This window comes from Bactrocera tryoni, chromosome 2 (genome assembly GCF_016617805.1).
Source record: "Bactrocera tryoni isolate S06 chromosome 2, CSIRO_BtryS06_freeze2, whole genome shotgun sequence".
Classification (NCBI taxonomy): domain Eukaryota; kingdom Metazoa; phylum Arthropoda; class Insecta; order Diptera; family Tephritidae; genus Bactrocera; species Bactrocera tryoni.
The window spans coordinates 17,371,951-17,399,637 of NC_052500.1; the positions used below are offsets into that span (position 1 = coordinate 17,371,951).

The following is a 27,687-nucleotide window of genomic DNA, read 5'->3' on the forward strand; positions in this document are numbered from 1 at the left end:
GTAGGTGAATTTTTTATTTTTATTTTTATACAATGTTTATTTCCATTTTTTTCTTTTTGGTTTCGTCACACGCCCTATGCAATTTTTCTGCACCACACTGTGTCTATATTGGAACCCTGTTTTAATAACGCAAATCAAGTATACTCGCTTTCGCTGTTTATTCCATTATTTTTGTGTTTATGTGTTTGTGTTGCAATTGTTTTTGTAAAATAATAAACTTTTAAAGTTTTGCAAAAACTTAATTTCAAGAAAATAATGAAAAATTATATACACATATATACATATGTATGTATATACATATATTTAACACATAAACAAGGTTTACTATATACTATATGCACAGTTATATAATATAATATAATAATATTTGTAATAATAGCAATTTGCAATAACAAAAACAAAAATAACTTAATACATAAAAATAAATTTCGCCAAGCGTTCGCGCTTCGTTCGGCCGTATTGTATGCATTTTTGTCGATAAAACAAAAAAAAAAAAGTTTAACGAAAGTTCCGTAAACGTAAAACTACATTTGAGGTATTTAGTTCCTGTTGTAATGCTAATTAGAATCACTTTACAAAATACAACTAAGTTTTAAGTGTACAACGTTATCCACTAACATTTTTTTAAAAAACTAAGTGTTATGCATTTAAAACTTAAATCTATGATAAGTGACAACTAAATATTAATTAAATTAATTTACAAAATTTACACATTTGATGTGTAAATTCGTTATTTCTTTATTTTTATTTTTTTGCTTTAATAATATATTTCATAATAAAACAAAAAATATACATACATATTTGTAATAATTTATGTGTTTTTTGTTGTTTACTAAATCAAACGCACATTTGTTGTTATTTTTGTGGTTATTATTTTTTGTTTAGCGCCGCAATCGCCAACAATTTGCAGCAAGACGCCTGTCGTACTTAAAAATAATGAAATTCAGACTCCTTGGGACGGCAGGCGCGTTTGCCAAACTGCTGGCGAGTGACTGGCGAGAGTTGGATTACAGTGTCACATTTTGTTTTGAGGTTAAATGTTTATGAATTTCTTGTTATCAAAAGCAGTTTCGTAAACGTCGCAACAAATCGACAGTAATAACTAACTAGCTATTAAATTAGTTTGGTGCCTCAAAACTGTTAGCATAACAACCGTTGTGGCTTAAATTTTTTTACCGAAAAAATTTATACAATACATTTGTAAAAAAAATTTACAAAAATTGAAAAAAAATAATAACAAAAAAATTACAAAAATTAAAAATAATAAATTTAAAAAAATTACAAAAATTAAAAAAAATTAGAAAAATTTTAAAAAAAAAATTACAAAAATTTAAAAAAAATTACAAAAATTAAAAAAAATTAAAAATGTGTACTTTACAAAAATTAAAAAAAAAATATTAAAAATTAAAAAAATATTAAAAATTTAATAAAAATATTAAAAAATTTACAAAAAAAATTAATAATTTACAAAAAATATTTGTTTTGAATATATTTTTCATGAAATTAAGAAATTAGTTTTGCATAAAATTTAAAAGAAAAATTATTAAATTATTTTACACAAAAAATATGTTTTTATTAATTTAAATTTAAGCAATTGCAAGCATAGCTTTTTTTTATTGGCCTATAAGCAAACAAGTAGTCTGCTAACAGTTGAAATGCAACGCTGTGTGTTTTTAATTCAAAAGAAGCTTTTAATTCATTATTGTTTTCAAAGTGGGCGTATTTATTTTTTTAAATTTTAAATCTGAATTATTTTTTTGAAACAAAATTTGAAGACGAAACACTATAATTGTGCCTAGAAAGACGTGTAAACCATTTAACTGTATATTAAAAGAATGGTAGTTTAAAAAAAAGACACTATAGCATATAAAAAAAATATATTAATAAAAAATAATTTTAAAAATTTAAGAAAAACAAAAAAAAATAAATTAAAATAAAATGCAATTCAAAAAAACAAAATAATATTAAAAAATTAAATTAAAATAATATTAAAAAATAAAATAAAATTTTAATTAAAGAAAAAAAGTATACTTAAAAAAAGAAAACTACTTTTCATTACTACAGAATTTTTTTTTAAAACAAACAGTGATTAAAAAAAAAGATTAAAATCATAATATACATAAGTAAGTAAAAATTAAAAAATAAAGCTATCAGTATTAATGTTTTAGTTTTTTTAAAATAAATTTTTTTTTTTTTGGAAAATGTTAAAAATTAATAAAAAAAAAATATGAAAATAAAAAAAATAAAAAGGAACAAAAAATTAATTTAAAAAAAAATTAAAAATAAATAACGAAATAATATAAAGTTAAAAAAATATATAAAATATAATCAACATGTCTTTCTTTCATTTGAAAATAAAATAAAAAAATTATTTTTTTGAATAACGCAAAAAAACCTACTAACTATTGCTTTGCAATGATAAAATATAGAAATTCATTGGCTATTGATTTGTTAAAATTAATTAAATTAAACTGACTATGGATTCGAGGTGGGCGAGGCTACTGTTTCGTTCGTTTTTCTAACAACTGTTGCTGTGTGTATATTATATATTTCTATGTCTGTATGTGTGTGTTGTTTGTGTACTATGTATGCTAATGCCTAACTGCCTATTATACAAATTTTCGGAAAATTACCAACCACAAATGTGCTTGAAGTTTTACTTTACGCTTTTTTCTTTCGGAACTATGAATTATACTACAGTTATTTTATTTCAAATAAAAATCAACTTATCAAGTTGAAAATTAACGCTTTACCGGCTCTGTCTAAACGCAATAAGTGGTCGTTAAAAACGTAAAAAAAAAAATTATTTTAATGCAAAGCCACGCGTCGCTGCGCATGCGCAGTCAGCGTCGGCAGTGCAACATCACAGAATATAAATTTGGGGTGCGTGGGGTGGTGGTTTGAGGTGTGAATTTTACAACTGGCAAAAACTATAGTAGCTCAAACTATTAAAAAAAAAATTATTAATTATGAAAAAAAAAAATTAAGAAAAAAATATTATTATTAGTAAACAAAATGTGCTGCTTTTTTTAAGCTGCAAACATATGTTTGTGTGTAATTGCGGTTTCCTGCGTTTTTTTTTCAAAGTATATACAAGTGTTAGCTTTGCTCAACTGTAATTTAACTATTTACTATTATTTTTCTTATCCTGACTGCTTATTGTTGTTGCTATAGTTATGTTTTGCTATTGTAAAACTATTGTTTGTTGTAAAGTTCGTTTGTATGCATTTTTGGTAAAATGTCTATTGTTGCAACGTTGTTGTTGTTATCACCCTGTTTAGTTTGTTTTGTTGTTGTAAAATTAGTCTATTGCGCGCTATTTTCGCATTTGCACACTTACGTGGCGTACAAATGCACACCACTAATTGCATATGTAGGTTTGTATGTGTATATTGCATTGGTTTGGTATTTTTGTAATATTTTTTTTGTGGAAAATATTTTTTTATAAATTTTACTTTTGCTGCGCTTACATTATTAAGCAAATGTTTGTAAGTATACGATTTTTTTTACAAAATTTTAATAATAGTTTTAAATAAGCAATAATTTTTCTAATTTTTTTGTTTTGCTTTTTGCCTTGAATCATAATGTGCTTACTTGTTTACGTTAATTTACACTCACACACTGTTTTGCTTTCAAAAATTTTACATAGAAGGCTAGCTTGCTTAATTAAATTAATGATTTTTGTTTGCTATTTAAATGTTTTTTTTTAATTTTTTTGTTTTTGTAATTAAATTTAATTTTATCTTCAAATTGTATGCTGTTTGTTTTTCAATAAGTTTGCTCTATTTATAATATATGTATTTATAAATTTAATATACCGACATAATAATTAAAATTAATTAATTTTAATATTTTCAATAGTATATTAGCTTAATAAAAGATTTACATTTTTAAGCATTTTATTGCTTTATCGCTTTGAATAAATTAATTAAACAACTTTTTGTTTGCATTAAAATATTTCTTTTCACCTTCGCGTGCTTTTTTTTATTTAAAATTTATTTTATAGCATCCTGTTTGCTTTTTAATTTTTTCTGTTTCTTTTTCTGTTTCGTTTTCAATTTACATTTCATTTTTTTCATACACAAATTTTTTTTCGCCTGCTTGCAGTAAAAAACCCAAATGTGTTGCAAGTATTATTTTTAGTTCCAACGCTATTGTTGTGTTTGCTTGTTGTTGCCTTTTTTTGCTTTTTTCTCTTTTGCATTTCTTCTTTTTTTACTTCAGCCAAAATTGCAATTTTTGAAATTTTTGAATTTTGAATTTTGAAATTTTGTTGCAGCAGCGCCAACGCGGTCCACTTGTTGTTGTTGTGTTGGCTTGCGCGCTGCTCATTGTTCCCGTTATACGAAAACCAGTACTAGAAAAATGTTTTCCAAAGGTGTGCCTAAACGAAAAATTTTGTTTCGAACCAAAAATAGTACAACGAAAATTGTGACAACTGCTGGGCTGTAGCCAGACTCCAGACTCAATTATTGAAAAACTTCATTCGTCTGTTTTTCACTTCAGCGGTCTGCTTTCAGCCACCCAACAGTTTCGCAATTTTCGTTTTTTGCTTTTGTTTTTGTTTTTTTTTGCATTTTGTTCTTTTTTCCCTCTTCGATTGCATGTTTTCTGAAACATGTTTTACAAAAAGTTGTCCAGAACGTTTTTGAATGGTTTATTTTAATTTGTTTTTCTTCCACTACATATTTATCAATTTTCTATTTTTTTCTTGGGTTATTGTTTTTGCTATTTAGCTCAACTGTTTATTTACTTATTTGTTTGTATGTTTTGCTCTAATCAAATTCTTTCACTCCTTGCTTGTCATATATGTATGTATGTATATATTATTTATGCGTATACTATATAAAAAATTTAACTACTTCTTTTAAAGTTTATTTATTATTATTTTTACTTATAGGCACCCAATTTACCAATCCATTAATAGAAAATTAAAAATATTTTACTTTTTATTTTATTTTTTAATAAGAACCTAACCTTCAACTAAGCGGTTTGTTTTTAAGAAAAAAAAAATATTTTGAGAATTTTGCCTTCCGAAAGTGCTGGATAAAAAAAAAATATTTAAAAAAAAATTTGGTACAATTTTTTTGTGATTTTGCAAGCCAAAAGCGTTTTTTAAGGTTATGTTAAGGAAAATGAAAAGTGCATGGATAAGCCGCGCGTCGCTGACTTCAAGTGTGTGCCGCCTGTTCGAAAGCGCTTTTGTTTTTGAAATAACTTTAGAGCGCTTAAACGCATCAAAAGCCGCCGAGCGCGAAAAAAGTTGCAAAATTTTGAATTTTGTTGAATTTCGGCTCGCAATCCTTAAATTCAAGTCCAAATTTACACTTTAAGCGACCACCTGTAGTCCCGTTGCATCACTTATCCACACCTGTTGGTTTAATATTATTTTACGCTATTTTTTAACATCAGTTTTTTTCTAATAAGGTTTATGTTCAACATTGTTTTTGTATCATTTAACTTTTTCATAAAATATTGCAGGTACATGCGGTTGCTATGGGTCACAGCAGCTGTAGGTAACTGTGAAAACGTTTGTAGCTTGCGTAATTGTAAGCAAAACGGTGGCAGCTACGCGTATCACTCGCAGCTCTTCGCAAGTGTTCACACCAGCAAGCCAGTTTAAGCTAAACTTAGCGCATGCGCAAACGCCTTCAATGCACCATACAGCGCCTGTGACATTTATGTATATGTATGAATGTATGTGTGTATGTAGGTTTGTATTTGAGCACATTATAGTTGTATAAGTTCTTCAAATCGTCTCATTACTAAGCTATTGCGTGGAGTAGTCGCTTGTTTTTTGTATTACTTTTAAATATTTTGCGCTATTTATTTGTTTTCTATTTCTGCTTTGCGGTTTTGTATTGCGTTAATATTCAATGTTGCTTCTTGTTTAATGATTTAATGACACTTGTGGCGTGGGAAGTGAGTATGTACGTATATGTAACAAATTTTACTCATTTCAATTGTTAATAAAAAAATATTATGAAAATTATATAGCAAAGCTGCTGGTTATTACACATACACATAGTTTAATTGTAAATAAGTTGTTTGCACATACATACATATGTATGTGTGCGCATTTCAAAAGCACTTCTTTGAGTCACAAAAGCAAATAATATTTTTTATCAATTTCTTTTTTTTTAATTATTATTTTTTTCCTCATATACATATTTAAGAAATACTACTTTATTAATAATTTGCAATGGCATCACTTTTGGAAATTCACACACTAAAAATTATCATCTTTTTTAGTTGAAAAAAATTCTCTTTGTTTTCGTCCACCAAGCACCGGCCACTTGTAGCATGCATTAAGTGTTTTGGTGGGGAAAATTTGTTGAACTTGTACTATTTGGCTTTGCAATTTTAGGACTCTTGTGTTTTTGTATTCGTATTCCCTATTTCAAGTTATTGTTTTGTTTTTTGTTTTTATTGTTTGTTTGCTAACTTATTTTAACTTCTATTGACTTCAATTGGTTTCTGTTGCGTTCTCTTACTTTGTAAAAAATCGCTATAGAATTGTAGTTTCACTTTGATTTTACTTTAAATAAGGTACTATTTGTTGCTTATGTCTTGCTGGACTATTGCCATTTTGCTGTTGACTGTGTAAGTGTTTGAATTCAATAAAAAAAATTTACAGAAAATAAACTGCACACAACCTATATATGTATATATGCTATGCTGTATTTCAGCGTCATTCAATATTAATTTTTTGTGGTTATGTTGAGAAAATGCTGTAAACATATTTTCTATGCTGAAAAACTATTTTAAACATTTATATACACCTTGGTATATATAATCACTGTTGCTATATATCAACACCAATCAAAAACGTTCAAACTTCCGCATTAATTTTTGGCGTAATTTTTTATTTTTTTTTCTTTCATTATTGTTTTTTAATTAAAATGCTGTATTACTTTGAATTTTAAATTTGTCTATGGCTTGTGCTGCTAATTATTGTAACAACCCAGTTAATAATTTAATACTTTTGAAATTATTGTTTTTTTTGTTTTTCTCTTGCAATTTTGTGTTTCATGTTGTGTGCATGGCTGTCGAAAAAATAAATATGTATTTGGTTATAAATATTTTTGCAAGCATGCAAATTTCAATTATAAAAAGAAAAATAAACTAATAAAAAAAATTCAAGGATAATAGAAAGAAAATAATGTTAAAAAAAAAATATTAAAAAAATAATAAACAATAACATAAACAAAAGATTTGAAAAATTTATAAAAAATATATTAAAAAAATTTAAAATAACATAAATAAAAAAAATTTAAAAGAATAAAATTTGAATGAATAAAATGTTCAATTAGTAATTTATAAAAAATTTAAAAATATTAAAATGGAAAGAATAAATAAAAAAATACAAAATTATATTAAAAATAAAAATAAAACAAAAATTAATACTAAAAATAAAAACCATTTTTTTAAAGATAGTTAAAATTTTGATGTATAAAATGTTCAATTAGCAATTTTTAGAAAACTTAATTACTTTAAAAACAAATTATAGAAATTCACTCAAAACTGATTAGTACTACTTGAAAATTTAAATGTTTAAACATTTTTAATTATTAACAAAAAAAAAAAACAATTAAAGTTCTTAAAAAAATTATATTGTAAAAAAATAATAATCTTCCGATCTAATAAAAAAATAATATAAAGAAATTAAAAAAAAGTAATCTTCCAAAAATTTACTTAAAAAAATTAATTACTAAAAACTTTTAATTATTAAAATTTGCAATTTAAAAAATATCACTGGTAACAATGATTTTTAGTAGTTAGCAAACTATTAAATAATTAAAAAAAAATATTGATTTATAAAAAAATAAATTACTAAAAAATTAGTTTATATAAATAAATTCAAAATTCAATTGTACCACTCGAAAATAAGGCAGTTAAATAACATGTAATTATAAAAAAAGTAAACGATTAAATTTATTAAAAAAAATTAATTCATTAAATAGTTCTATAAAAAAATATTGAATTACTAAAAAAAATTAAATTATTAAAAAATTTAATTATAATAAAATTTAAATTATAAAAAAAATCAAAACTAAAAAATAATGAAATTACAAAAAAATGTAATTAGAAAAAAATTCAATTATTAAAATAAATCAATTATAAAAATTAATTCAGTTGTTAAAAAAACTGAACTATTGGAACAAAATAAATTATCCAAAAAATGTATTTGTTTTGTTTTTATTTTAAATAATTATGTTTTTTTATAATTTCAAAAATTGTTTATTTTTATTTTATAATTTCATTTTTTTAATAATTCAATGTATTTTAAAATATGTTCAATGCTTGAAAAAAAAAATTAATTAATTTATAAAACTTTGCATAAAATAAATTAAGTAATTAAAACCCAATCAAAAAAAAAAAACGATAAAAAAAAAAGTTGTAAATAAAAATTTTTCGCAAAAGACAACTCTTGTAAAATACTACATGCTTGCAAAAACACTATATTCCTAACTATTTTGATTTTAGATTTTCCATACCACGCTATTCACTATTTAACTGTATTTAATTAAGTAGCACCCTGAAAACAATTTTTCAGTCGGATATTTTGTGTGTAATTATGTAATTCACTGTTTTTTTGGCTACTTACTTCGCCCTTGCACTAATTAACAACTAAATTCAATTGTTGTTGCATTTATTGCAAGTATAGCTTCTTTCGGTGAACATAAAAATTCAATTGCAAAATTCAGCGTATGCGTTTGTGAAAATTTGACGGATTTTTATGATTTTTTTACATTAAATAAATATTTTCTCTTTTACAAATTCAACAAAAACGAAAAAACATAAATGCTTGCTTTCGTGCTTCTTCAGTGTGCTTGCTTGCGTTAGATTAACAAAAAAAAAAATTACTGGCTTTTCATCACTTGCCTGCAACGAAGCAAGGCTTCAGGCTAATTCCTTGCATTACTTGCTTAATTCGGCTTCACTTGAATTCTTTCTTGTGTTTTCTTGCATTTTGCATTAAAATGTAAATTTAAATTAACTCACAGCAGCTTGTTGTGTGTCCAGTGTGAACACACACACAAACTTCAACATCATCATAATTAATTCGTTAAAATAATTAATTATTAATTCATTATAATTATTGTTTTTGCATATTTCCTTCTTGTTTTTCTTCTTCTTCTCTTTTTTAATCATAAACTTTTTTTTGTAATTAATATACATACATCATCCGAGCGCAACAGCGGTTGCAACAGTAGTCTCTGTTTTACTTCCTCTTCTTCTTCTTTCTTTCTTATATGCGAGCAGCAAAAACTTTGCCTCAATGCAAAAGCTTCGTGCTCGCCTTTTAAGTGCGCGTAAACGAAAATCTTCAATTCTTCTTCATACTCTCTCTCCCTCCAACTATATTGTGGCATTGTCTCTTATACTTAACAACAACATTTATTCAGCAGCATTTGTTGTTGTTGTTGTTGAGGTTGGTTTAGCATTGGCGTTAGCATTTTCAACATTTTCAGCGTGTTCAGTTTCTTTTTCTGTTGTTGTTGTTTGAGTTGTGGTTACCTGCGTTTCAGCCGCGCCAGCGTCCGCAGCAGCTTCGGACTTAATGCTGGGCACGACGTTCTTTTCAGCTTCGTCGGCTTCCATTTGTACCGGTGGGTTTTGCTCAGCCTCATTGGAGGCTGAAGTGTGTGCAGCATGCGTTGCTGTTGTTGTTGTGGTTGTGGTTGGTGTCGTATCAGCAACATTTTCTGTAGCAACAGCGTCGGTGGTTGTAGTTTCCTTTACACTATCAGCTTTGTTGGGCGTCACTACAGTTGCCATCGCCAAGGCGCCTGTGGTCGTTGGCAACTCATCCGCATCGATTTCGAGTTCGCTGGTTGTAGCCAAACGCTCCACAGTGGTGTCAGCCAACTCACCAGTCGATGAGTCGATAGTGCTGGCTGTGTTATTGTGCTGTTCGTTGGTGGTAGCGTTGTTGGTGCTTGTGGTGGAAGTATCGGTGGCAGTGGTTGTGGCGCAACTGCTGCCACTCGTATCCATAAATGAGGTATCGCCCTCAGTTGTACTTTCCACAGTTGTCGACGTTTCTTGTCTCTCACGCTTGGCGCCTGGCTCTTCCGATTCCTCTGTCGCTGCCTCCGCGTCCTCGTGTTGCTCCACGACTGCACTGCTTTCGCTAGCGCTGCGTCCGCGCGCTGTGCTATGACGTCGCCGCTCTTGACGCTGCTTACGTTGCTGATGTTGCTGCTGTTTTCGCTGCTCCAACTCGATTTGCTGCTGTATGAGTTGTTGCTGCTGCTGTTGTTTACGTTCTTCAGCCGCACGTGTTGATGTGCTGGCTATAACGCCGACGGCAGTGGCGCTGGCGTGCGCGCTGCTGCTGTGCGCCGTATCGCCAATGTTGCCACTGCTGCTTTTGTTGTTGATGTTGCTGCCGCCAACGACGACGACACTGCCGGTGCTAGCGCTGCCACCACTGCTAGCTGCCGCGTCGCGTCGTTGCATGCACTTTTCCAATGCCATTTTCAATGATTTTCGTTTACGTTGTTTTGCTGCTGCCTTCTGCGCACTCATGACTACTGCTGCTGCCGCTGTTGCGGCCGCATCCTATTGCGAGTGATTCGCGGTCGCCGCCGCAGCCGCAGCGACGACGGAAGCGGGCACAATGCCGCTGCTGGCCGCGCTCAAGCCGATCTCCTGTTTGTGTTCGCGTGCAATGTGTCGGCGCACGGTGTTGTTGCGGGTGAAGGTGCGCGAACAGAAGGGACAATGGACGCGGATGCCTTGATGACGTTGGCGGATGTGTGCGCGTAGATTTGTTTCATAGCCATAGAGGCGATCACAATACAGGCACTTCAGCTTCTTACCTAAATTTTGTTTTGGGAGAAAGGAGCGAGAGAAAAATTAGTTGATTTGTCAGAAAAAGAAGAAATTTAGAAAACGAGTAAAAGTATACTATACAAATTCGTAGCGAATGCAAATAGTTCGCTTCGCAGCACTTAAGTTGTTAGTATCAAGGTAATTGATATTTGGTTAGTTGTTTTTTATAAGAAAAGTCTCTATATTTTTATTACCGTCCGCTGTATTGACCATGCCACTGTTTTTGTTATTCAATTTCGTCGCATTCCAAACATTTAACATATCCTCTGGCGCTATGGAGGTTGCCAAATTGCTCGGCAAACCGGCTTCGACATTCTTTAGATTTTCCAAAAGGGCGGATGGTGTTGTGGACGATGCGTTCGAGGTAGGTGGCTGTGGCGGTGGCGGCGAATAGTTGGAATTCTCCAATTTCACTCGCAGATCTTCGGCTCCATTCTGTTGTGTTAAATTAAACAAACAAACTCATTAAACCGTTATACCAATTATAGCATGCCAGCCACACTCACATCAATCGATTCGTCGTGCTCGCTTTGATCGTCATCGTTAGCCTCGTGTGTGCTGCCATTGTTTCGTTCCGTTTTCACTGTTCGTTCTAGACTGCCGGACAAATTGCTCGGCATATTGCCATTACCAGCTGTGGCGCCCGGACTGTGATTCTCATAACGGCTGCAAAGAGAAGCGTAAACATAACCTTAAATACTCAACTTTTTACGGATCCGCAATCCCATATTACTACTTCACACTTTGCGTACATCTTCCCTCTACTAACTACTTTTCCCACCCACTCACCTCGGTGAAGTGCGCTCCGATTGCATTGTGTCCGCCTCGGTTGGTGCATTCGACGATGCACTCGACGATGGCCGATGGTAGGGCGGTTTGCTGATTGGGCTCGCACACTCCGAAGATGAATTCTTCGAGCCGTCACGTAACACACTACCGCGCACCTCGTGCTCGGCATATGGACTGCGGAGGACACGTTTGCGTGGCGGTTCAAATGACATTGGACGATAGATGGGCGGTACGTAAGGTGGTATACCGGCGGCCAGCGCTGCAGCGGTACTACTTTGCATCAGTGAATCGCATTCCTGTTTCAGATTACCACTCGAACTACTCAGATGGTGTGCAACGCCTGAGCCGCTACCCATACCAGCTGGACCGCCAGCGCTCGCACTAGGACCACCACCACAAGCAGCACCTGCACCGCTGGCTGTAGCATTACAATGTGCACCACCGCTGATAATGCTACTACCGGAACAACCGTTACCACTGGCACCGCTACCATTACCACTGTTGCTAATGCGTTCCGCATTGGCAGCCATTGCAGCGGCCATATTGCCACCGATAATGGCACCGCTGGGTATACCACCGCCTATACTGCTGAGCGGATTACCACCTACGGCACTGCCGAGACCGCCGGCACCGCTTAGGCTATTGCGCATGCTGCGTCGGCCGGTGGGCGAGTCGAGTGGCGATGCATCGATGTGTTGTTGAGCTTGCTGGGCGGCCAAGCGGCCAGTTTCTGTAGACAGTCCTTTCACCTACAAACGTAGCAATTTTTATAAGTTTTGTTCCCATTCAAAAAGAATTTTTTTTTGCTTACCTGCAGATTCTCCGCAGATTTGAGGAAACTGTTTAGAGCCTCTTGCGACACATGCACTTCACCTTTGTACATAAATTCGAGCAGTGCGGCCATATTGTCGGAGGACGTAGCCTCCAATATGACAACGCATTGTCCATTTGTGGGTGTGCTTTCGAACAGTTCGGCGAATTTTTTCGAACAGGCGGCCAATATTAATTTGTGTGCTTTGAATACTCGACCTGAAATTCGAATAAAAACGATAAATTATTTGGGGGTTATGCTTTAAGAAATTAATATTTTAAATAATTATAGCATAATGTTATAATTAAGTTGTCTGGATTAACTAGTAAATGTGAATAATTCAAAAAGTTTTCAAAAATAAAAGTCGCAGCTAAGTTCCGCTTCCCTTATTTTGCCAAGCTGAGTTTTCGCGCTCTCTTTCTCTCTCTTCGATTCTCTTCTCTTTAACTTTTACTTCACTTTTTACTTTATAGTCTATAAACCTAATTCTCTCGCATTAATTTCCATTGTACAACTTAAGCTGCCGAATCGCATGATTTTAAAGTCTACCTTTAGGCGCTTAAAGCATTTCTATATTATTTTTATTGATTTCCATAAGAATGGTTTATGATGTTTTGTTTGCTTTTGATTTATTGCCAACTTGTTGATATTTAAATATACATATGTATATGTATATATAGTACATATGTATTTATTGTTGGTTATATATATATATAAGCAAATAAAAATTAGTAGCATACTTTACAGGTACACCTACAAATATTTGGCAAAGAGCTGCAGTCAAATATGGCAGATCATAACAATTGTATATGTGTATATACATACATGCATATGAACCGATTTATGACAAAAATATTATTTATACATATGCATACATTTAGACATACTCTTCTATTCTAAGAGAATTCAACCGAACTTCACGCCAACAGCGACCTCATTTAATGTCGTTTACAGCTCGAATGTACTTATACGTAAAAAATATATAGTATGTATATAATATGTAGCAATTGAAAGTAAAAGGCGGTAAACGGGCAACCAACCCGACACAGCGTTGAACTAAAGACCTTGAACCCATAAAATCAAGACAAATGCCGACAATTCGATGCAAGTATGTACATATGTATGTACGTGCATTTCTAAAATATAAATTTTTATGTATACATACAATACATACATATGTATATATGTACATGCATCAAAATGTGTATATAATTATATCCATATCCTTACATTTACATAAATATATACATAAATGTATATACATGGGAATTAAAGTGGGCGTTAAATTATAAGGTTGGATAAAATAGGTACACACACGCATATAATACACTGCAAATGATTTCCTCGGTCGTGAAGAAGTCAAGAGTAAAGTAAAAGTGGGATCACATGAAGAAAGCTGCAGCAGCACAGAAAGACAACCAGAAGTTAAAAGCGACTCTTGGCAGTGGGTGGTTGCTGATAATGCTGACAGCGATAAGCTAGACGATTTTCTACACACAAGAAGCAATAGAAGTAGACAAAAAAGTGATAACATTGAAATAGTAGCAGCTGCAACCAAGACAACAACGGCAGCTACTCGCCGTTTACCAACAAGATGTTGCCAGATACATATATACACAAGTATTTAGAAGTATTTGTAAAGAAAATTGCAAGCAATGATGGCAAATGTAGCTTCACATACATGTATTCTCTTATGTATATAAGCAAGACGCGCTGGTAACTGTAGATAGTGCTACTATGGAGATGTTAGTATGGCATTGCCAAGAAATAGTGGGTATAATGCAGATAAACAAACCATAAAATGATATGTATATATATTTAAATGTATATTATATAGTGTAAGGTGAAGGTATACAGCATAAAATAACAAGAAAACCACTAACTTCAGTGGCACAGGTGCATTTTTATGGCATAAAAGAGTGTGAAAGTATGTATCTTATCTTGATTTTGAACGTTCACTTTGTATGGCACCTAAATGCTATAGTTCGATCTGAACAATTTCTTCGGAGATTGTAACGTTGTCTTGGATATTAACTTGGCCCGAATTTTATAAAAATATCTTGTAAAATATAATAGCTTTCCATACGAAGACTCGTTTTTGATCGGTCAGTTTGTATGACAGCTATATGCTATAATAGTCCCATGTGAACAATTTCTTCGGAGATTGTAGCGATGGCTTGGAAAATAACTTGACCCAAATTTCATGAAGATATCTCGTCAAATGAAAAAGTTTTCAATACAAGGACATGTAATTTATTTGGTCGTTTAGTTTGTATGACAGCTATAAGTTATAGTAGTCCGATTTGAACAATTTCTTGGAGGATTACATTATTTTCTTCTTCGTGAAGGTATCTCGCCAGATGACAAAGTTTTCCTTACAAGATTTTAATTTTGACCGGTCAGTTTGTATGGCAGCTATATGCTATAGTAGTCCGATATCGGCCATTCCGGTGAATAAACCGCTTCTTTAGGAGAAAAGGACGTGTGCAAAATTGTAGATCGATATCTCAAAAACTGAGCGACTACTTCGCGTATATACTGGCAGCTCAAGAGGCAAATAACTTAAATTTATTTACGCAGAACCCATCTCTGGTAACTAAGAAGAAAATATATTTCCTTCTTTGCTTTTGTCTACTTTTTTCCATAAAATTCTACGCTGTTGGCATACTTTTGCCACGCACTGTAACAATTCCCCATCTATACATGCTCTATGACACATTATTTATCTGAACTTGATTTCTTTATGGGACACTTGTTGGCCAATGTGTCATCAGATAAATGAAGAAAAACAGCACAGTGGAGAGTGGTGGTTAGAACACTAAACCCCCCCCCCCCCGGCCAACGACCGCGCTACGTGGCATTGTTGTAGCTGTTCTTGAGCATTACATGGTAAAACTTCTTACTTAAGAGCAAAGATATTGACGTTGACGTTGATGTTGGTGACAACAACCGCAACTAAGCAGAAAAGAAGGGGGGTGCGGAAAAGGCAAAAGGAAGAAAAGTATGTACACAACTAAATGGAGGCAGTGCCAGACACGAAATGGCAAAAGTTATGCTTACTCAAGGTGGGGGCGTTTGCTGGTGCGTTGTAAGGGTGCACACATACAAATATTTCATATACATACATACACATTTACAATAACGGTTATGTATACTACAAAAATAACCAGCAATTTGTCTTCCTTGCTTTTTTGCAGCTTTTCAATTTTCTGTTACACTCTTTTGGGAAAATCTTCAAGATTGAGCAGCTGTACACATTTTCGCTCGCCACCTTGTGGTGAGTTAAGGGTGTGGGGCTGGTGAAAATGAATGTGACATGTTACATTTCGTGTTTCTTGAGACTGCTGCAATATTTATTATGGCAACGTTTCCATTTTTATATGTTTGCGTCTATTCGTATATGTACATACATATGTACAAATGTTGCTACAATAACAATGAGTTAGGAAAATGTATTATCAATGCACTTGAGCACCTTGATAGACAAATATAAATACAGACAACATAGAATTTTGTGTATCTTACGGTTGTGTGGATGTACTCGCATATTTTAACGGTATATACATACATGATTATATATATATATATGTTTATGTACACATATGTATTTATAACTGAAGGTGAAAGTAATTTTTATTGCATAAAAATTGTTGAAGTAATCGGAATAAAAGTGTTGACTTTGTATATAAAATAATAAATATATAAAAATATATAATTTTTATTCTCAAATAACAAAAAACTGCACCGAACCTATGTATAACACCCTTCACAGGTGCATTTTTATAGCATAAAATTAGATAAACAGATCTTTATTTATTTTTGCGTGGGCAATGTATATGACAGCTATATGCTATAGTAGTCCGATCCGAAATATATATTCGGAAATTGTAGTGTTGCCTTGGATAATTATTTGTGCCAAATTTCGTGAAGAAATCTTGTCCAATAAAAACGTTTTACATACAAGCATTTAATTTTGAACTAGCAGTTTGTATGGCAGCTATATGTTATAGTTGTCCGATCTGAACAATTTCTTTAAAGATTACATTATTTCCTCATATAATAATCTATGCCAAATATCATGAAGATATCTCGCCAAATAAAAAAGTTTTCCGCACAAAGTACATAAAGTAGAATAATTTATAAAAAAAAATAAAGATAAAATATAAAACTAAAAAAAATATAGAAATAAAAATAATTTAGACTATAAACTAATAATTTTTAAACAACTATCAATTTGGTGAGCACAAAATAGAAAAATTTTATGAGCAGTTACACAAATAAAGTATTTATGTTGATCTTCACTGCAAGCTCCTTCTAAAAATAGCATATGCACTATATAGAGTTATCTACACACTGAATTTAATACAAAATCGATTGCATAACATTTGCGGTTTCTAAATGCGCACTTCCGTATTAGCTCCTCTCATTCGCATTATACATACATATACATAGATACTATGCACATACATATTTTTGGCCAGCAGCTTAATACACTAATGTACATATGTACATATATACTAAAAGTTATGTATTTAATTTTTTATGTTTATATATTAATTTTATAGTTATAGTTAAATTGTTTCTTTTTTATTTTTTTATTCCCATGATTATTTTTCTTTCAATTCCTCCGGTTCTCTTTTTTTTGTTCTATTATTATATTTTTTTTATTCTTTATTTTTTTATTTCTTTTATTTTCCGCATTTCGCGTATTTCTGTCTTAGCAATTTATAGCCTTCGCATATTAAATGCAACAACAATAAGTGGGTCAATTTGATAATCGACGAAAAAAGTCTGCGGCAAATTCGCCTATTTTTTGTCTTCCTTTTTTTGCATATTTTTTGATAATTTTTTTTGTGTTAGTAAATAGCAGAGTAAAAACACGGGGTAGCAAGCAAGCAGGACTTAAGTGCCGAATAAACAAGTGCGTCTGTTGGACTATATACATAGTATGTATGTATATATGTATATCATAGGTACATACATATATACATATGTTTGTATATGCATATGGCACTATAAATATCGTGAATTTGCGCCCGGCAAATCACGAGAGCCGTTTAATCACATCACGGCTCTTGTGCTGATATAAATGAATGCATATACAAACATACATACATACATATATAATAAATATGTCTTAGTAGTATATGTGTGCCAAACACTTATCATTTTTTTGATAAATATTCCGTTTTTTGTGTCTGCCTATGAGTTTCTCACAATTATTGACTATTCTTATCTAATACATGCCCTCACTTTACTCGGTCTGATCGCAATTGCTTCGACATTACATTTGAAAAACTACAAACAAAAATTAACAAAAACAAAAAGAGAAAATTGCATTCGTTTATTTTAAGCTAAAAAATCACACCAACACATTAAAAGCAAATAATTTTTTCCAAGAAATGATAGCAATCGTAACGAAAACAAGGCGTCAATGTCAAATTTTTTGCGGCCATATTTTTTTTTTCACCTGTCCAAAGGCAAAGGGGTTGCTTTGTGTGTTTCATTAACTTTTGTGCAATTTATAATTAATTGACAATTATTTTTCTGATAGCTCAATTACAAATTTTACGATGTTGCTTTTGAGGTAAATAAAAGTTTTTTAAATTTAATTTTTCTTAAAAATTTGTATTTGATCTTAATGATTTTTTGTTGACCTAGTAAAGAAAAATATTTTTTATTTGGAATTAATTCCCTTAAAAAAATAAATTAAATTTAATTTTTTTAATTTTTAAAAATATAAATATTATTAGTTTTAAAATGTTTTGTAAATTTTAATAAGCACAATAAAAAAAAATAATTTTTAAATAATTTTATAAAAATAATTTTCAAAACATTTGAAAACTAGTAATATTTCTGTTTATTATCAACCTTTATGCTTTTTTGTTCCCTTAATGAAAAAATATTTGTTATTTAAAAACAATTCATATAAAAAATATAAATACAATTTTATAAAAAATTTTAATTTTTTATTTATTTAAGTGTTATTAGTTTTAAATTGTTTTGCAAATTTTTATAAAAATAATTTTCAAAAATTGTAATATTAATTTTTAAATAACTTTATAAAAATAATTTACAAAACATTTCTAAACTAGTAGTACTTGAAAAATAATTTGAAATATATAAATCGATTAAAGCGATTTTTTAAATTTAAAATTCTTAAATATTTTTATAACAAAAAAATTTTTTAAATTTTATGAAAAAAAATTCCAAAAGGTGTATTAAAGAAAAAGTCTTTAAAATTGAAAAAAAAATGTTTTTATAAATTGTCGATTTAAAAAATACTACCGCAATATTAAAAAAAAATAAAATTCGCATTACCGAACTGCTAATGGTTTAATTTAAATGAAAAAAATAACAATAAAAAAACATTTTTATAAAAAATAAAAATAATTAAAAAAAATGTAAAGGTAATATTTAATTTTTTTTAATTAAAAAATCCTTAGAAATGTTATTACTTTACTACGTATTTTCAACATTTTTAACCTCACTTTATGACTTTTTGCGTAAAATATTTTTTTATTTAAAATTTAATTAATTTAAAAATCTAAAATGATTTTTTATTTAAAATTTTAAATATAAATATTTGCATAACAAAAAAATATTTAATATTTTGTAACGAATTTCCAAAAATTTTATTAAAGAAAAAATCCTTAAATTAAAAAAAAAATGATTTTATAAATTTTTGATTTAAAAAATACTACCACAATATTTCAAGAGAAGTTTTTAAATTAATTTTTGTATTGCATTGTCATTAAGTACGTAAGAATGCATAAGCGTTTTCTTGCATGCATACATATCTCACTACAGTTTTTATTACCGTCTTTGGCAAAAAACGGTACTGAAATCCTTTTTTTCGTTTTTTGCAGAATTAATCGTTTGACACAGTTTTTCGCTCCAATGGAACGCCATCAGCGTAAATAACTTTTATGATGTTATTGTTGCGCTGTGTATATACATACATACATACCCACATTGAAACGTACATATGTATGTACATATGTTGTATGTATGGGACTGCTTCTAAATGCCATATGGTTAGATTTGTATATCTACATACATATATATTTATATACATATGTGTGTAGCATATATTCTCTTCCCGATATATTATCATATTATTCTGGCGCCAAATGCTGATTAGATTATTTTGGCTAATTTTAGTCTAATATGGTAAATGCCTTAAAAACAGTGTAGACAGTTATTGTGAAAATATACATACAAATTAATTTAGATGGATGTATGTATATGAGTACATGAACTCGTTCCGTTCGTTACCAAAATATAGTAAAAAAAAAATATATTTTTAAAATTGTTTCTAAAATTTCGATAATTTGATTATTAGTTTAGAAATAATTTACTTATTCGAACTTCTTATATGTTTTCTATGCTCCTATAATTAGTTATTGCAATTATAAGTAAATATTTTCACTTTTAAGTTCTGAAAATATTCATTATATGTCCAGCAGTGAGTCATTGAGCTTTTTAATCTTCATATAAAATATACACGTAAACACATACACATGTATGCATATGTCACATATAAATATACATGTTACTCTTGTATTTATATATTTTCCTTTATGAATGCATGTAACCTAATGAAGTGTCCACCAAACTTTCTGTTGCCTTAGGCGCAACAAATGTTCACATTTTGGAAATTAAAAGCTTTTCCTTTACAATTAAGATATTTAAATGGACATGCATTCTATATATGTATGTATATTGTTAGTATGTACATATGTATTTGTATGTAACCTTATTCAGAGAAGACTTTTATACTGAGTTTCAATCGGAAAAATAAATAATACTAAATAATACAAATTATAATAATAATAATAATAATATTATTAAAAATTATAAAAAATTGTCTATAATAAAATACAATAATTAAAACTAATTATTTATCTAAAAAAATAAAAGCTATTATATAATAAAAAATACATTAAATATTAAGATTTAAATTTCAATTAATAAAAAACTTTAAAATAATAAAACAAAATAAAATAACTAAAAATAACAACAAATAATTAAAAAAAAAATAATTAAAACAAACTTTAATAATTAAAAAAAGTAATATTAAAATTTTATAATAATTGAAAAATTAATAACTAAAAAAAATAAATATGTAATTAAAAAGATTAATAATGAAAAGAAAATTAAATAAATAAAAAAAAAAATAAAATTAAAAAAATTAAATCTTCCGATCTCAAACAAAATAATTTAAAAAAAATTATAATTAAAAGAAAACTAAATAAATAAAAAATAAAATATTAAAAATTAAATAATAAATAAACAAAAATAAATGATTAAAAAATTAATAATTAAAAGAAAATTAAAAATTAAAAGAAAACAAAATACAGAGCTTTCATAACTCGAATTGGCAATAGAAGTCAAATTTCATACAAATTTCCTTCATAACTCAAAATCTCTCAAACTCGAAGTTTGTTTGTGGATTATGGTGATTCGAGTTCGAATTCGAGTAAAAAAATTCAATAGTTAAAAAATTAAATAAAAATAAAACTACATAATTCAAATAAGTAACAATTAAAAAAATAAATAAACTAAAATAAAAATTAAATTCGTTATTTCAAATAATTTCAATGTTTGGTGCTTAAAAATTATAAAGGAATATTACACTTTGGGAAGTTTTTTTTTAGTTTCTAAAATATTTTAAAATTTATAACGAATATCTTTAACTCGCATATATTGCCATAACACAGCTTTGTTCTGAAACTTTATTTTGATTTTTATTTTTGACTTTACTCTTTATTTACTTTGGGGGGCATTTCAATTTCGTTCACAATTTCGTGTCACATGATTAAGTACATATATAATCCATGCAAGCTTACTGTATATTAAAACACACATACATATTATATATACATACATACTGTGTACATATATTAATATTATGGACGCAACCCCTTTATACCCTCAAGCTGATTTTACAATATTTAATTTTTTTCTTTCTGCAATGTCATGGGTGCTATTTTTGTATTATTCGTCCATTGTGGTTGATTTAAAAATTCAAATATTCTAAGTCTAAGCCATATTACAATTATTTTTTGATTTTTTTTTTCGATTTTACGTATGAAAATTTTTCGAGTTGTTTTTTGGATTTCTTTTCGATTTTACTAAAGCTATCCTTCAGCTGCTGAAGGCGAAATACAATGTAAACGGCTTTAATGAGGAAGAAAGTGCTGTTGGAAGTATTTATTTATGTGTTTACTATTTATTATTCATAATTTTTAATATTTGCTCCAATTTGTTGCTTTAATCTTATTATTAAATTCAATAAAATTTCTTTGAGTGACCAAGAAATATACTTTTTTCAACTAAAAATACATTCATTTTAGACTAGATTCTAGAAATTAAATCCACTTAGGCACCATGCATTTTTGAAATAATCCGCTTTAGCGAGTTAAAAACTAGAATTATTTACTATATTATTTTAAGTGTAACCTCTCTTAGCTACATACAAATATATGTTTACGTGAGTACTCATCATTCATTTGTTCATTTTTTAAGCTTTTCCCCCTCATTTGACTAACAAGTGTTTACTGATGTAGCGATTTAAGTGCTTAAGAGCTGAAAGACCTTAAGGATATGTTTGTACGAAAACATACTACAATAACATACTAAAAACTATAGCCACAAATACATATGTATATAGTATAAGACATGTTTTTAAGGAAATACTACCGGCAGACATAAGTACAAATATCACAATGAATATTCGTCCAACGAAGTTAAATTTACACACACACTCATCTAAACATACAAACATAACAATAATGAAAGAAAGACAACGAAAAAGTAATAATAATAACAATAAAAAAAATCCAAATAATAATGTTGGGCTAACCTGACCTCAGACAACTTCCCTCAGACAATATTTAGTTATTGCTTATTTTATTTATACCGTTTGCGTACACCGGTGCTCGCTTCAACGCCATCGACATTCCTACAATGTTGCTGTGTTGTATTTGTATCATCTGCTATCACACAAAAAAAGTACAAAAAAAAACACACAAAAATACATAAAAATCTACTGCTAAGTAGCTACGTGTTTCATACACACAAACACACTCATTCATATACATACATACTCATACATTTGCGAAATTGTTTGTTTATGTTTGACAACGTTACTTCTTGGTGTCGTCAATCTCTATTATTCGTATGCCAGCTCGTGTAGCAGTCGCGCACATGCACACGCACACGAACTCACAAATATCAAGTAGTATGTGTGAGTATATTTAATAACCTTCATAAAATTGTAAGCCCGACAAATGAAATAAACGCTTATGCACGTGATACATACACATACACATACATATTTTATTTTGTATATAAAATCTTTCCATACTTATACTATGTGTATGTGTATGCCCTCACTCAGTTATTAGTTAGACAACGGTATGCAGCGAATATAAACGTAGCATATAAGCAGGCGCTTAAGTAAGTATCATAAGACTCGGGATTTAAAAAGTAAATATAATCGTACAAACTTATGTATGTTAATGTTACAGCGTCTAGCGTGTAACATCTTCAATGTGTGATGTGAAAATCGATGAAGGAAGTAAAAATAAAATATGTACTGTAAGTACATACATATGTAGGTGCTGTAGGAATAATTTATTGGAACACTGTCTGTGCGTATTTACTTGTATAAGTGACGATTTTCTTATAAAGCAGCTTTAAGTTGTGAAAGACATGTGGTCTTAAATAAGAAGTAAATAGAGAGATATAGTAGCTTGAAAAATAATTTATGGAGAGTTCGGGCATTTACTGAATATTGAGCAGTTGGGGCGTTTATAATATATAATTTTTGTAGCTGATTCGAAGACAAAAATTATTCAAATATTTTTGAAATAAATTTAATTTAATATTTATAATTTTCTTTTGATTTCTTAAAACATTGAAAATAAAAATATACCACAAAATTTAAAACAACAACTTTTAAACAATTTAAATAGATTAAATTTTCTCCAAAAATATTTTTCGTAAATTTAATCATTAAATTTTGAATTTTTTGCTCGAATTAAACAAAATATTACGAAAACATGTAATTAATAAATAAAAAAATAAATTAAAAAATTAATTAAATAATTTAAAAAATAAAAATAAATTATTAAACAAATATTACATAATTAAACAAATTTTTAGATAATTAAAAAAAAATATTTGTTATTGAAATAATACTTAATTTAGAAAATAAAATATTTTAAAGGTATTAATTTGATAACTATAATTCTTTTATTGAAAAAAATACACGTTAAATTGCTTAATTAGCAAATTAAAAAATTAAAAAAAAATAATAAGTTATTAAAAAAAAGATTGTTGTAAAAAAACAAGAAACAACGTTAAATAATTAACAAATAATAATTCAATAATTAACAAAAAATAATTAAAAAGTTAAAAAAAATTTTACATACATATGTAAATAAAAAACAACTTTTATTGAAAAAAATACTTAAAAAAAAGAAAATATTTTAAAAGAATTAATTTAGCAACTAAAATTTGTTTAATGGAAAAATACGCGTTAAATTACTTAATTATAGAATTAAAATATTAAAAAAATAGAAAATTATTTAAAAAAAAGTTAAGGAAAAAACAAGAACAACGATAAATAATTAAAAAAAATTTTATTGAAAAAAAAAATACAATTAAAGACACAACGATAAAAATTAACAAAAATAAAAAATTAAAAAAAAAAATTGAATAATTAAAAAAATTAATACGTTAAATATGTAATTAAAAACATTAGAAAAATCAAAAACTATCTAATTATAAAAATAAATATGTAATTAAAAACATTAGAAAAATCAAAAACTATTAATTATAAAAATTAAATATTTATGTAAAGAAAACAAGAAAAAACGGTAACCTTAATTTTTCAGCTCCATTTCTTATAGTCTAAAAAGATAATTTTCTTGATTTTGATAGATGGGTTTGCCTTGTCTCAACAATTGTTTCTGAGATTATTGCGTCGTCTTGGTTAATAACTTGACACAAATTTCGTGAAGTTATCTTGTAACATATAATAGTGTTCCATACAAGGATTTGAACTTGATCAATCAGTTTGTATGGCAGCTACATATATATTATAATTGTTCGATATTGGCGGTTCCGACAAATGAGCAGTTTCTCAAAAAGAAAAGAACATGTGCGAAATTTCAGACTAGTACCCGTATATACAGACGGAGAGGAATACATAAGCCCAAGTATGTCTGTTTTTATAGAATCTCTGACGTTGTTCAGAGTATAAAAATCAACTAAAGCAAATGTTTACACTTTTTGAGATTAAAATATATGATTATTGATTATTTGAATATTTTTAGAGACAACTTCTATGACCATAGAGGTAGAATTAATGATTATATGTTAAAAAAACTCTACACAAAACGAATAGTATACATATTTAGATATACATTCATATATATTTAACCATACAAAAGCCATACAACAAAAATCGTAACATACTTCTAATAAAGCTTCTTGTGAAGCGCCTGTTTTTTAATTCTCAATTTTCTCAAATCAAAATCTACAACATTTTTTCTTTGATTTCTTTTTTTATTGGATGTGTACGTATTTATGTATGAGTGTGTGCCGTCACTGTTCCTCCGAACAAGTAAAGGAATGTGGTACTTTTGAAGCTTATTTATTAGTTGTGTACTGCTTTTAATGGTCGCTTCAGAAACAAGGAGAAGATAGTAGATAGCATGAATTGTGTATGCCGATTGTTTTGAAATTTTAAAATGGGAATTTTATGTATGTACATATAGAACGTCAGTATGTACATATGTATATACTATTGCAGATACATATTTAATTATGTACACTTGTTTGATTGTTTGGTTTGTTCACTTATTCGCGATTCTTTTTCGCATGTTTGGCGGCGTTTTGTTTTGTTTGCTTGCTTCGCGTTTTTTTCAGTTGTATTTTGCTTTTAAGTGAATGAATAATAAACTCCACGAAAAATGAGTCACACTGGTGATGAATGAAATGATATATTTACATACATATATGTATTTACTATATGCTTATGTACATTTGTATCTATTTTATTCAATATTTTTAATGAATAAGAATGGATAAGTAATGGATATAAAATGGACCAGCAAATTTATTTTAAAAACCTTCTGATAAAATATACATATATAAAGTAAAGAGAGCGGCATAATCAAAAGCAGATATATAATTTTTTAAATAAATTTGAAATTTAAAAGACTTAAAATTTTTTAGCTGGGTTTTCGATTCTTTCCTTGTCAGCACGCCATTTTTGAGCTGTGTTCACTTGTAAAAATATTTCTATACTAAATTATGCCAATCTCCTTACTATATACTAGTTATTTCTAACTCTTAAAGTTATACATTTTGCTTTTATATCTCCATTTCATTATGCCACTCTCTTTACTTATTATGTGTTCGATTTGCCTCGCTCCAACATTTTGGCGAAACGAAAAAAGTTACGTTTTATCAATGTTAAAATCGTATAAGCACCTACTTTCTTATTATCATTTGATTATGCCACTCTATTTACTTTATACCAGTTATGTGTTCGATTCGCCTCGCTCCAAAATTTGGCGAAATGGAAATAGTTACGGTTTATCAATGTTAAAATGATATAATTCCTTGTTTTCAAATCTCCATTTGATTAAGCCACTCTCTTAACTTTATACCAATTATTTGTTCGATACGCCTCGCCCCAAAATTTGGCGAAACGAAAATAGTTATAGTTACAAGGAAAACATAAAGAGATTATGCCAAAAAAAATGAGAACCAAACTTTTTGAGAAGGTTACAGAAAAATGTCAAAACCTAAGCATGTATAGAGTTTCTAATAAAGCTTTTAGTAAAACTTTTTACGGATTAAAAATAATGCGTCATCTTAAAAAAAAAAAAACAGATTTTCCTGAACGATAACATTTTCCTTCGAAAAATTTTGCGACATTTTTTAAAAATTAATTTCAAATAAAAAAAATATTTACATAATTTTTTTTTTTAATAAATTCAAATATTCAACTCCAAAAAAATAAATGTGACTAGAAAAATATTCTAACCTAAAAAATGTAAATATATTTGAAAGCATTTTTTTCACACTCACCATCACACGATAACGTCACATCCGCCAATACGTCCGATTTGAATAAATTTGAGAATGTTATGGCCAAATTGGACGAGTAACTGTTCCATTTTAAACAAAATTGTTGTTGTGGATCCATTTTGTATTAATTTAAGTAGTAGTGATTAATATAATTAATTAAAAATTAAACGCTTAATTTGTCGAAGAATCTTTGTAAAGCACTAACAACGCTTGAAAATGAAACACGAATGTTGTTGTTGTTGCAAGTTACCGGTACGAAACAATAAAACTAAGTGAATTAACGCTAAGAACGTAGCTACGTATATGTATATGTGTATTTGTAAAAACAGCCAAATGTTTGTGTTGTTAGCCCGAAAATGAGGAGCTAATTGTTGTCCAGCAGCCAAAGCGGCAATTAATTGCCACACAAATTTCGACACTATTTCCAAAATGTTAAGTGTGCCGCTGCGTTGGTTCAAGCCATGCGCATGCGGAGCTTGTTGTTTTTGTTGACTTTGAGGACTTTGCTTTTCTCCGTTTGTTTCTTTTTTCTTGCTTCTTGCCAAAAATAATTTCTTTCAACACTTTTCCGCAGTGTTTGTTGTTGCTTGCAAAAATGCGTCTTCTTCTTCTTTGCTTTGCTTAATTTACTGCGTCTCTTTCAGACCTGCCTTAACAGCTGCGCTGCGTTGGCTAAACTCAATGACATGCGCAATAGGTGAGTCAGTAACGGCATAGGCTTTAACGGCGTATTTCCGCGCCTGCGTGTCGCGTTTGTCCACGTAACTGTATTCGTATCCGTTTTACTCGCACCCGGCGTCGTCGTCGGCGCGGGCGTCGTTGCCGTCACTGAGCTACTGTTCAACGTCGTTGAATTGCTGCAGCCTTTCCCCTTCGCTAATGCTATTCTAGCGCTTTCGTCGCTTATCGTACTCGTCGTTGTTGCCGTTACGCTACCGTGGCTCGTATTGCGTAAGCTGCGCGCTTGTTGCTCGTACGAGAAGTGAACTCCGCCAACTGTCACTGCCACTTGCACTTGCCCTTGCTTTTGCTTCAAATTATACTTTTGCGTCTGCGTTTGCGCCTGAGCTTGCCTTCGTGTTGCTACGTTTCGTGCGCTTTGTTGTCGTTCTTGTTGTTGTTGTAGTTGTTTT

At 29.4% G+C, this 27,687-nt stretch overlaps 1 protein-coding gene across 1 annotated transcript; it reads right to left on the minus strand.

Moving 5' to 3' along the window:
• Nucleotides 1–9,125: 9,125 nt before the first annotated feature.
• On the minus strand, nucleotides 9,126–26,735 carry LOC120768448 (zinc finger protein chinmo). Its single transcript, XM_040095145.1, is given in 6 exon segments — nucleotides 9,126–10,829; nucleotides 11,037–11,277; nucleotides 11,349–11,508; nucleotides 11,632–12,380; nucleotides 12,443–12,660; nucleotides 26,555–26,735. Coding segments are annotated over 6 exon segments (2,913 nt in total). The 5' UTR covers nucleotides 26,673–26,735; the 3' UTR covers nucleotides 9,126–9,402.
• Nucleotides 26,736–27,687: the final 952 nt, after the last annotated feature.